The 12856-nt window shown below is 43.3% G+C and overlaps 1 protein-coding gene across 8 annotated transcripts in view; it reads right to left on the bottom strand.

Moving 5' to 3' along the window:
- The window catches only part of CLUAP1 (clusterin associated protein 1), a 42567-nt gene that overhangs the window by 1066 nt on the left and 28645 nt on the right, over nucleotides 1-12856 (bottom strand). For 4 of the 8 annotated variants that reach the window (XM_082362182.1, XM_082362184.1, XM_082362186.1 and 1 more), the window contains 3 exons: nucleotides 5831-5938; nucleotides 3313-3368; nucleotides 2974-3030 (listed from right to left, as the gene is read on the bottom strand). In XM_082362182.1, the coding sequence (XP_082218308.1) occupies nucleotides 2974-3030; nucleotides 3313-3368; nucleotides 5831-5938 (221 nt within the window). Of the gene's footprint in view, nucleotides 1-2973; nucleotides 3031-3312; nucleotides 3369-5828; nucleotides 5939-12856 lie in introns of all 8 variants that reach the window. The other 4 variants (XM_082362185.1, XM_082362183.1, XM_082362188.1 and 1 more) reach the window with 2 other exon arrangements.

Here is a 12856-nt window from a genome sequence, read left to right as displayed (position 1 = left end):
CTACAGGAAAAGACAGCAAATACAGCTGAGGGTCCCGTCCTGCTACTGACATCATGTCAGCAGAGACCCTACCTTGCTTTTTTACTAGTAGCTCAATAACCAGCAACACCCACATGAAGGAAGAGCTTGCCAGAGCAGCAGTCAGGCCGTGGGGGCATAAGAATGGAGCCAGTGTCTATATATTGCTGGCTGAAATACATATATAAATGTGTCTTCCAACCAGTAACCCTCAAACACCAACGGGCAAGCCAAGGCTGGAGCTGCAAGGTGGCTTTCCCGCCGCCATCTCAGGAGCACCACTGGATGTGCACGGAGGCTCACTGGAGGCCCAGAGACCCACCAGTGGACAGCAAGAAGGGCAGGGGCTTGGTGGGGGTTGCTTATTTGGGCTTCTGGATGGAAAGCCACTCAGGAAATGGGTATAAGGAGCAAAATAAAAGACATTCTCTCTTTCATCATCTAGATCAAGGTGACCAACTCAACAAGCTTTTTCATACCGCAAGTCCTGTAGCCCCAGTAAACCAGGATGGTCGGTCACTCTATATAGACCATTCCCACCAGCACACATACATGCTGCAATCTCCTTCTTAAAAACACAAAATAAAAAACCCTAAAATGTAACCCCACCTTCCTCTGCAGCTACTCTGCCCTGTTCTCCTGTGGCCTCACAGCAAACCCCCTGAATGAGCTTGCACTCACGCTATCCCTGCTGGCTCCCCTCTCGCTGCCCTCTAAGCACCACTAGCCAGGCTCTCACCACCCCCGACAAGTTCCCCAAGACTGAAACATTCAATGGACTCAGATCCTATGGGTAATTCTCCGTGCTCCTGTTTGACCCATGGCTGCATCTGACACAGGACTGCTCCTCCTCCCCCGGAACCCCCTTCCTGTGCTCCAGGCCCCCTCCTCTCAGGTGCTCGCCCCACTTCACTTCCTCGTCTTCTCGGTAGAGCTTGCCTGACCTGCTTCCTCACCCTGACCTCTGCAATACAGGGTCGGCCTTAGGCCTCCTCTCTTCCCTTTCTATTCTCTCTCCCCAAGCAATCACATCTATCCTCATGGTGGTCTTTGGGTGGCTCCCCCAAATTCAATCTCCAGCTCAGACCTGACCCTTGAAGTCCTCAACACCAGCATGTGGACATCTAGCAGGCAGCTCACACTGAGAATGTCCAAAACCAGACTCTTGATCTGCTCTCAAGTCCCTTCCTCAGGTCTGCCCCCCTCAGGAAATGAAAACTATGCTTTCAGCCAATTAAGCCACAACCAGGGCATTTCTCTCTTTCTCTAACACCTCATGTCCAATTAACAAAACCTAATGGTCCTCTCCTTAGAAACATCCAGAATCTGACCACTTCTCACCAGTCTGCTGCTACCGCCACCCTCGCTTCTGAACCAGACCCCTGCAAATGCCCCCCACCTGGTTCCTCTGAAACTCAGGTCAGCTCTCCTGGGTCTCCAGCACCTCCCCGCTGCACTCAGAGAGCGCAAGTCCTCGTCACATCCTGCAAAGCTGTGCGTGGCCCCTGCTGCCTCTCCTGCTGCTCCTGCCCCAGTTCACTCACTCCCAGTCACGCTGCCGCCTCCAGCCCTCGAATTCAGGAACCACGTTTCCTAGGCCTCATTGCCCCACCGCATCACCTTCCTCCTACCACTCAGCCCCCTGCCCAATGTCACCTAATCAGAGACCTTCCCCGACCTATCAGAAGACATCGACCTCCTCCCTCATCCCTGTCACTCTGTCCCCTGAACCTGCTTTATTTTTCTTACCACCATGACCCCTGATGTATCTGCTTGATGACCGTTGGAATGTAAGCCTCAAGAAGGCAGGGGCTTTGTTCTGTTCACTGCTGTATTCCCCAAACCCCTAATGGTGCCTGGTATGTAACAGGCACTCAACAAGGACCTGGCAAGTGAATGAGTGAACAGGTGAAGGGCAAGCCCCTATGCCCAGGGGGATGTGTGGAAACAGCCTCCTTGAGATAAATAAGTGGCAACAGGCACAGAGGAGATTTTAAGCTACAAATAAGGCATTTACTCAGAAAAGTAGAAAGCTATACAAATGATCAAGCAAATCATAAGAAAAGAGGCCAGACAGTGTCATGAGTTTCCCCACCAGACTTTCCCTAATTCTGTCTCAGATGGGTAAGATGGATGGATAGAAGCTATTTAGCCATCCATCCCCTACTTTGTTAAAAAAATTTTTGAGGTAGTCTCTCTGCTTCTCTACAGACTGTCTTCTATGAATTCAAGGCCCTATTTTCTCTGTGCATCTTGCCCAGCAAATCTGAGTGACCTCTCCCCTCCCGTGAATTTCTCTAAAAGTATTCACCGTCGGTACCTAATAAACGGAACTGTCGTACAAGAATATCAGCCCATGCTATGTGCATGCACTAGTGCCGTGCTCCAGACACGCATGGCATTCAGCCTGATGGGAGGTCTGTGATCTCCATCAGTCCGGTCACCTTTGCCTCTTGGGCCTCACAGCCCTGCCAGGGACTCAACAAAGAAGGCATGCCCAGAGCGATGGACGGTGCGGCCCCAATAACCGGACCCCAGCAAGGATGCCTTGGTTCCCCATTCCATTGGTTTCCCAGTCAGTTATCCACTCAACAGTGCTCAAGGCATCAGCAACCTGATGTAACACTCCGGGCCCTGGTCTCGAGAGAGCCTGCCTTTCAGGTTCCCTCCCCAGAATGGAGCTGAAGAAAAGCCTGGACTTGACCCCAGCCCTCAGCAGAATCCCTTCTCTTCTAGGTTACAGTTCAGGGGCCTGATAACCTTCCTTGTTTCTTGGCTCAGTGTTCACCCCGCCTCCTCATTAGCACAGGGACCTCTTGGTAACTTCACCACTCACTGTGGAACCCATCTGAGTGGCTTCTTGCCCCAGACACAAGGCATCACTCTTGGGGAAGGCTCTCTGCTGACCCTAAGTCGCTCACACACACACAAATGGAGGTGAAAAAGAAAACCAACCTGTTTCTTGGAGCTGGGAGTCTTGCATTTACCTAAGAGAGCTGGTGCTGCTTCCATCTTTGGAAAGCAAGAATGGAAAGAACAAGAGAAGAAGAAAAAAAAAAGTAGGGCAAGCATGTTCATTTGAAAAGAAAAGAAATGAGCCAACAACTAGCAAAGAAGAGAGTCTAGCTCCTTGGGAGGTCGAACTCCGCCACAAACCCAGCAAAGGGCCGGGCTGAGAAGCAGCACCTCGCGCTAAACTGGTCAGATACACTTAGCTTCTCGGCCAAACTAGCCTACGAGGCTGGCCCAAGATGGCCAAGACCAGGACAGCTCAGGGAGCTGGTCGGGACTCACGTCGTCGTCCGAGTCTCCACCTTGCATTGTGCCCACGACGCGTTTGCTGGGTCGTCCTGAGGAGAACAAAAGCGTGAAGAGAGTATGAAAACCTTGTAGGATACAGGACAGGAAATGGCCTTCAAGATTTGCTTTCCTTTAGAAAACTGGGAAAAAGAAGAATCACATTAAAAAACTGACTTAAGTAGGTACTTCCCTGGTGGTCCAGTGGTTAAGACTCCGCGCTCCCAATGCAAGGGGCCTGGGTTCGATGCCTGGTCAGGGAACTAGATCCCACATGCATGCCAAAACTAAAGATCCTGCATGCCACAGATAAAGATCCCACACGAGGCAACGATGATCCCACGTGCTGCAACTAAGACCCGGCACAGCCAAATACATAAAATAAGTAAATAAATACTTTTAAAAAAATAAAAATAAAAAACTGACTTAAGTAGCATCCAGCTAATCAGAACTGTGATAGTAATAGATTTTCTGCATTTCCACTTTGAAAAAGAGGAAAAGGGCATTAAAATATAAGCACAAATCATAAATCAGAAAAATAAATATGCATCCTGTAAATATTTTAGGGAAAAAATCACTGAATCCCATTATTAGTATACATGCAATAGAACAGATGTGCTCTCTGTTGAAAAAAGAAATATATTCTCCTTTTATGGGCCAATGTCACTTGTACTTGGATCTATGTCTGAGCTCCAAAAAGTAAAAAAATTTAAGTATCACATTAATTTATCCTTCAAAACACCATCATTATCTAAGTGATTCTCCCCTCCTCCTCTGGAAGCCAATGTTGTCTAGATGTGACTTCCGCAAAAACTCAAGAGCCATCCTTGCTGGGTGAAGGCAGAGAGCTGCACATACCCGAAGGCTGAAAAACGGCCACCGGTGATGCCAGGGCCAGGCCTCAGAAGAAAGGCAGCAAAGGCAGCTCAGAGGCACTCACTCAGGGCAGGCCTGGAGACGGCCATCAAAAGCTGTTTATGGACATGCTCTCTTGGTCAGATAAAATGCAACTCTTGTGTTGTTTGAAGAACTTATTTATAGCTTTTGGAAACGAACCCTGTTTCCTGATTTTACTTCTGCAGGCTGAGTGGTCAGCAGGAGAATTTAGGAAACCAGTGCCCTTACTATGTTCTACTGAGCCAATTCCATACCTTTTTAGAGCCTTGGCCCCCATCTGCAGAATGGGAGTCATAACCCCTAACCTCTATTTATATCATGAAGCTCTTAAAAAATAAAAGGAAGAGAAAGGAATCAGAGCATCTAAATTATCCTATAAAAAATGAAATGTAATAAATAAAAATAGCTGAGCCTATAAGAGAAAGCAGTTAATATAGAAGTTAATATAAAACAATAAAGATGATTTACCACTTAGGAGTATTATATACATAAAAATGCAATTTTGTTCCAAAAATTAACAGGTAGTAGAAATGCTTTATAGGCAAATATAGGGCAATTTAGTTTAGTATCTATCAAAATAACAATTTACATAACCTTTGACCTAAGAATTCCATTTTTAATGATGCAACCTAAAGAAACACTTGCACATGTGCGGAAAGATGTACATACAAAGGAAAGAGTGGAAATACTTAAATATCTATCAATATGGAATGCCCAAACAAATTATGGGTACAGTCATAGGATGGAACACTATGCAGCTGTCAGAAAGAATGAAGCAGATTTGTATTTTACTGACATGGAAAAGGTTCCAGTATATATAATAATAATTTTAAAAAGCAAGTACAGAACCACACACAATCTGGTCCCATTTAGGTTAAAAAACGTTTCAGGTGATCTCTGTGTCCACATCTGAGTGTGTGTGGGTGTGTGCGCGCTCACAAGCGCACACGTGTATATCTGTGGAAAGGTAATTTGGAAGGACACACCCCAAGCCACTGGCCATGACCCGTGTAGGTGAGGGAGTGGGACATGAGGAAGACCCCAGGGGAGCACCCACATTTGCTCCACATATGTTATTGCTTGAATCTTTTGCAGTAAGAAGGTAGAAACTAGAAGAACTTTTTTTTTTTTGGCCACACCCCACAGCATGGGGGATCTTAGGTCCTTGGCCAGGGATCAAACCTGTGCCCCCTGCAGTGGGAGCACAGAGTCCTAACTACTGGACCACCAGGGAATTCCCAGAAGAACTTTTTTTTAACAGCAGAGATGATCATGTAAGTCCCTTATTTGTGCATTAATTCTCTGACCATAAGGGATGTAACTGCACTGAGAGCAGTTTGGACCCAAAAAGGGCAGAATTCAGCTGATCAGCAGAGGCAATGTGTTATGTGGCCTCTGTGAGAAGTACCAAACCATAAATAAGACTGGCTATTCTTGGGGCCAAAGGTAAGAGTATTAGCAGCAAAGATGACCACTGACCAGTTTAAGAGCCAAATCCTGATAAACAACAGGGCAGTGTGCTTACGAGCCTCGAAACCAAGCAGCCCTGACCCAATCCTGGCCGCCATTTCCTGTGACAGGGCGTGGGGCGGAGGGCAAGCAAGAGCCACCGTGGTACCTTGCAAGAGCGCCTCCATGGCTGTCCGTGGCTTGGACAGCCGTCTCTCTTCTAGTTCACTGTCGGATTCATCGTCCTCCTGGATGTCAATGTCGGAGTCATCATTACCTGGCAGCGACACAAGTAGGCAAAACAAAAGAGCAGCTCTGTCATTGCCGCTAAAACAGCTTCTGTCCAGTAAGGCTCTTGTCAAAAGCCATCTGTGCTTCTGAGCCTTTCTTTTGATGCATTTGATTTTACAAGGCTCTTGGGAGTTGCCTGTAGATACTTAGTGAAGAGTTAATGCAAACAACGATAGGCTAGTTTTTTTATAAACAATTTTCCAAAGCAAGAAAAAAGTGGGTCAGTTATATCAGTTAGAAACATTATTCCAGTATGTAAAACTAAAAAACTGACTAGCCAGCTGTCAAGGTAGCTGGGAGTTCTTCATTAGTTGGGGGGAAAAAAACATTCTCTGTTCAGTCTTAGGCCATGTTACCAGAACTCAAGCTCCTTGAGGATAACACGAGGGAAGTGGAGCCCACTGAAATGGTCAGCAACTGCACCAAAACAAGCCTGGAGGCAAGAGGGAGATGGGCCAGGAAGGGCCTGATTGGGCTGCCTGGGAAAGATGGCTACCTGGTGACTGGCAACGAAAATTGGTGCTCGTGATATTCCTTACTGGAGAAAATTCATTATAAAGGTAAAGAGAGGTCATTCTCAATGCAACGGCCTTTTACATTAATTTCTTAAATACTCCTCTGGAGTCTTGTGCAGGTTGAACATTTCCTAATGTAAACCTACAGAAGGAGAGTTTCCACAGTGGGGAGAAAAAACTTTCACTGCCCAGCCCAACTGCTCTGTGCCCAGAGAGTGACAGGGGTTTTAGAAGGAAGGAACTGGAAGAATGCAGTTGCTGTTCTGATCACTGACTCTTAAGACAGTCTGGAAGTAGAGTAATTGTTCATCTACAAAAATGCTTTGCTTAACCCCTGCTGTAAGAGTAATGAAATGACAGCTGCATCTAGCTGGGCACTGAGGGAAAGTTTCCTACTTCCTTTAGCCCTGGAGAGAAGAGTTGTACTCTACAGCATGAAGGGGCAAAGCTGGGAGCTGGAGAAAGTGTCAATAAGGGCATCCTGCAAGGACTTCAGTACAATTGATCTGACAACTACCACCTTATAAAAGCTGTTACAGAGAATGTGATTAGATATTAACTTGATATTAACATGAATTAATGACCACAAAGTGAAATCACTCTTCAGATTAGTTCACTTTTTACCTCCTCCAGGAAAATTATGACATTAAATCCTCACCCCAAGCAATATAAAGCAAATGATATCATGAATTTTAAACCAACATTAACACAGGTACCTTGGGCTCAGTACGATTTCTTCTGACAAGTCACAGCAATAGACTGAGGACCAAGCATGTAAACTAAAGTTAATACATGCTGACACCGAAATCACCGAGTTGTCAGTGACACGTTAAAATGAGTATGGCCAACTAGGGTCCCGGGATGATTCAACAGGAAAAGAACAGACTTTCCAAAAAATAGTGCTGGGGCAAATGGACAGCCACACGCAAAAGAATGAGGTTGGCCCCCTACCTCACACCATATACAAGAATTAACTCAAAATGGGTCAGAGACCTAAATGTAAGAGTTAAAACTATAAAACTCCTAGAAAGAAACAGAGGGGTAAACCTTGGCGACCTTGAATTCAGCAGTTTCTTAAATATGACACTAAAAGCACAAGCAACAAAGAAAAAAATTGATAAATTGTACTTCATTAAAACTTTGTACAGCAAAGGACAGCATCAAGAAAGTGAAAAGACAGTCCAGAGAATGACAGAAAATATTTGCAAATCAGAAATCACCTAAGGGTCTAGTACATATAACTCATCAATAAAAGGAAAACCCAATTGAAAAATCTGCAAAGGGCTTGAATAGATCTCTCCAAAGAAGATATACAGACAGCCAATAAGCAGATGAAAAGATGCTCCATTTCATCGGCTATCAGAGAAATTCAAATCAAAACCACAATGAAATATACTTCATACACACTTAAACTGTAGACAGTTCCTTTGTAAGTTTCTCCTTTTAGATAAACACTGTCCAATAGAAATATGCCAGCCCCAGATGCAATTTAAAATTTTCTAGTAACTACATTAAAGCAAAAAGAAACAGGTGAATTAATTTTACTAATGTTTTATTTAACCCAATATATCTAAAATGTCATTTTAATAAGTAACCAATAGGAGACTGGTTCAAGATGGCAGAGTAGAAGGATGTGCTCTCACTCCCTCCTGCAAGAGCACCGGAATCACAACTAACTGCTGAACAATCATTGACAGGAAGACAGTGGAACTCACCAAAAAAGATACCCCACATCCAAAGACAAAGGAGAAGCCACAGTGAGATGGTAGGAGGGACGCAATCAAAATAAAATCAAATCCCATAACTGCTGGGTGGCTGACTCACAAACTGGAGAACACAGATACCACAGAAGTCCACCCAATGGAGTGAAGGTTCTGAGCCCCACGTCAGGCTTCCCAACCTGTGGCTACAGCAACGGGAGGAGGAATTCCCAGAGAATCAGACTTCGAAGGCAAGCGGGATTTGATTGCAGGACTTCAACAGGACTGGGGGAAACAAGAGACTCCACTCTTGGAGGGCACACACAAAGTAGTGTGCACATCGGGACCCAGTGGAAGGAGCAGTGACCCCATAGGAGACTGAACCAGACCTACATGCTAGTGTTGGAGGGTCTCCTGCAAAGGCGGGGGGTGGCTGTGTCTCTCTGCGAGGACAAGGACACTGGCAGCAGAAGTTCGGGGAAGTACTCCTTGGTGTGAGCCCTCCCAGAGTCCGGTATTACCCCACCAAAGAGCCCAGGTAGGCTCCAGGGTTGGGGCGCCTCAGGCCAAACAACCAACAGGGAGGGAACCCAGCCCCACCCATCAGCAGACAAGTGGATTAAAGTTTTACTGAGCTCTGCCCACCAGAGCAACAGCCAGCTCTACCCAGCACCAGTCCCTCCCATCAGGAAACTTGCACAAGCCTCTTAGATAGCCTCATCCACCAGAGGGCAGAGACAGCAGAAGCAAGAAGAACTACAATCCTGCAGCCTGTGGAACAAAAACCACATTCACAGAAAGATAGACAAGATGAAAAGGCAGAGGGCTATGTACCAGATGAAGGAACAAGACAAAACCCAAAAAAACAACTAAATGAAGTGGAGATAGGCAACCTTCCAGAAAAAGAATTCAGAATAATGACAGCATGATCCAGGACCTTGGAAACAGAATGGAGGCAAAGACTGAGAAGATGCAAGAAATGTTTAACAAAGACCTAGAAGAATAAAAGACCAAACAAATGGAAATGAGGAATACAATAACTGAAATGAAAACTACACTAGAAGGAATCAATAGCAGAATAACTGAGGCAAAAGAACGGATAAGTGACCTGAAGACAGAATGGTGGAATTCACTGCTGTGGAACAGAATAAAGAAAAAAGAATGAAAAGAAATGAAGACAGCCTAAGAGACCTCTGGGACAACATTAAACGCAACAACATTCGCATTATAGGGGTCCCAGAAGGAGAAGAGAGAGAGAAAGGACCAGAGAAAATATTTGAAGAGATTATAGTCGAAAACTTCCCTAACATGGGAAAGGAAATAGCCACCCAAGTCCAGGAAGAGCAGCGAGTCCCATACAGGATAAACCCAAGGAGAAACATGCTGAGACACATAGTAATCAAATTGGCAAAAATTAAAGACAAAGAAAAATTATTGAAAGCAGCAAGGGAAAAACGACAAATAACATACAAGGGAACTCTCATAAGGTTAACAGCTGATTTCTCAGCAGAAACTCTACAAGCCAGAAGGGACTGGCATGATATACTTAAAGTGATGAAAGGGAAGAAACTACAACCAAGATTACTCTACAAGCCAGAAGGGACTGGCATGATATACTTAAAGTGATGAAAGGGAAGAACCTACAACCAAGATTACTCTACCTGACAAGGATCTCATTCAGATTCGATGGAGAAATCAAAAGCTTTACAGACAACCTAAAGCTAAGAGAATTCAGCACCACCAAACCAGCTCTACAACGAATGATAAAGAAACTTCTCTAAGTGGGAAACACAAGAGAAGAAAAGGACCTACAAAAACAAACCCAAAGCAATTAAGAAAATGGTCACAGGAACATACATATCGATAATTACCTTAAACGTGAAAGGATTAAATACTCCAACCAAAAGACACAGGCTCGCTGAATGGATACAAAAACAAGACCCATATATATGTTGTCTACAAGAGACCCACTTCAGACCTAGGGATACATACAGACTGAAAGTGAGGGGAGGGAAAAAGATATTCCATGCAAATGGAAATCAAAAGAAAGCTGGAGAAGCAATACTCATATCACGTAAAATAAACTTTAAAATAAAGAATGTTGGGCTTCCCCGGTGGCGCAGTGGTTGAGAATCTGCCTGCTGATGCAGGGAACACGGGTTCGAGCCCTGGTCTGGGAAGATCCCACATGCCGCAGTGCAACTAGGCCCGTGAGCCACAACTACTGAGCCTGCGCGTCTGGAGTCTGTGCTCCGCAACGAAAGGCCACGATAGTGAGGCCTGCGCACCGCGATGAAGAGTGGCCCCCACTTGCCGCAGCCGGAGGAAGCCCTCGCACAGAAACGAAGACCCAACACAGCCAAAAATAAATAAATAATAATTAAAAAAAAAAAAAAAGAAAAAAAACTTTAAAAAAAAAAAAAAAGAATGTTACAAGAGACAAGGAAGGACACTATGTAATGATCAAGGGATCAATCCAAGAAAAAGATATAACAATTATAAATATATATGCACCTAACATAGGAGCACCTCAATATATAAGGCAACTGCTAACAGCTATAAAAGAGGAAATCGACAGTAACACAATAAGAGTGGGGGACTTTAACACCTCACTTACACCAATGGACAGATCATCCAAACAGAAAATAAATAAGGAAACACAAGCTTTAAATGACACAATAGACCAGATAGATTTAACTGATACTTATAGGACAAACCATCCAAAAACAGCAGATTACACTTTCTTTTCAAATGCGCACAGAACATTCTCCAGGATAGATCACATCTTGGGTCACAGATCAAGCCTCAGTAAATTTAAGAAAATTGAAATCATATCAAGCATCTTTTCTGACCACAGCGCTATGAGATTAGAAATCAATTACAGGGAAAAAAATGTAAAAAACACAAACACATGGAGGCTAAACAATACGTTACTAAATAACCAAGAGATCTCTGAAGAAATCAAAGAGGAAATCGAAAAATACCTAGAGACAGATGACAAGGAAAACACAACAATCCAAAACCTACGGTATGCAGCAAAAGCAGTTCTAAGATGGAAGTTTATAGCAATACAATCCTATCTCAAGAAACAGCAAACATCTCAAATAAACAATCTAACCTTACACCTAAAGGAACTAGAGAAAGAAGAACAAACAAAACCCAAAGTTAGTAGAAGGAAAGGAATCATAAAGATCAGAGCAGAAATAAATGAAATAGAAACAAAGAAAACAATAGCAAAGATCAATAAAGCTAAAAGCTGGTTCTTTGAGAAGATAAACAAAATTGATAAACCATTAGCCAGACTCATCAAGAAAAAGAGAACTCAAATCAATAAAATTAGAATGAAAAAGGAAAAGTTACAACAGACACCACAGAAATACAAAGCATCCTAAGAGACTACTACAAGCAACTCTATGCCAATAAAATGGACAACCTGGAAGAAATGGACAAATTCTTAGAAAGGTATAACCTTCCAAGACTGAACCAGGAAGAAATAGAAAATATGAACAGACCAATCATAAGTAATGACATTGAAACTGTGATTAAAAATCTTCCAACAAACAGAAGCCCTGGACCAGATGGCTTCACAGGTGAATTCTATCAAACATTTAGAGAAGAGCTAACACACATCCTTCTCAAACTCTTCCAAAAAATTGCAGAGGAAGGAACACTCCCAAACTCATTCTATGAGGCCACCATCACCCTGATACCAAAACCAGACAAAAATACTACAAAAAAAGAAAATTACAGACCAATATCACTCATGAATATAGACGCAAAAATCCTCAACAAAATACTAGCAAACAGACACCAACAACACATTAAAAGGATCATATACCGTGGTCAAGTGGGATTTATCCCAGAGATGCAAGGATTCTTCAATATACGCAAATCAATCATGTGATACACCATATTAACAAACTGAAGACAAAAAACCATATGATCATCTCAATAGATGCAGAAAAAGCTTTTGACAAAATTCAACACCCATTTATGATAAAAACTCTCAAGAAAGTGGGCATAGAGGGAACCTACCTCAACATAATAAAGGCCATATACGACAAACCCACAGCAAACATCATTCTCAATGGTGAAAAACTGAAAGCATTTCCTCTAAGATCAGGAACAAGACAAGGATGTCCACGCTCACCACTATTATTCAACACAGTTTTGGAAGTCCTAGCCAAGGCAATCAGAGAAGAAAAAGAAATAAAAGGAATACAAATTGGAAAAGAGGAAGTAAAACTGTCACTGTTTGCAGATGACATGATACTATACTATAGATAGAGAATCCTAAAGATGCCACCAGAAAACTACTAGAGCTAATCAATGAATTTGGTAAAGTTGCAGGATACAAAATTAATGCACAGAAATCTCTTGCATTCCTATACCCTAATGATGAAAAATCTGAAAGAGAAATTAAGAAAACACTCCCATTTACCCCTGCAACAAAAAGAATAAAATACCTAGGAATAAACCTACCTAGGGAGACAAAAGACCTGTATGCAGAAAACTGTAAGACACTGATGAAAGAAATTAAAGATGATACCAACAGATGGAGAGATATACCATGTTCTTGGATTGGAAGAATCAATATTGTGAAACTGACTATACTACCCAAAGCAATCTACAGATTCAATGCGATCCCTATCAAATTACCAATGGCATTTTTTACAGAACTAGAACAAA

Source organism: Balaenoptera borealis (genome assembly GCF_965194805.1).
Source record: "Balaenoptera borealis genome assembly, chromosome: 16".
NCBI classification, from domain to species: Eukaryota; Metazoa; Chordata; class Mammalia; order Artiodactyla; family Balaenopteridae; genus Balaenoptera; species Balaenoptera borealis.
Note: the sequence above shows the minus strand (reverse complement) of the source record. Positions and strands in the feature narration are given on the sequence as shown.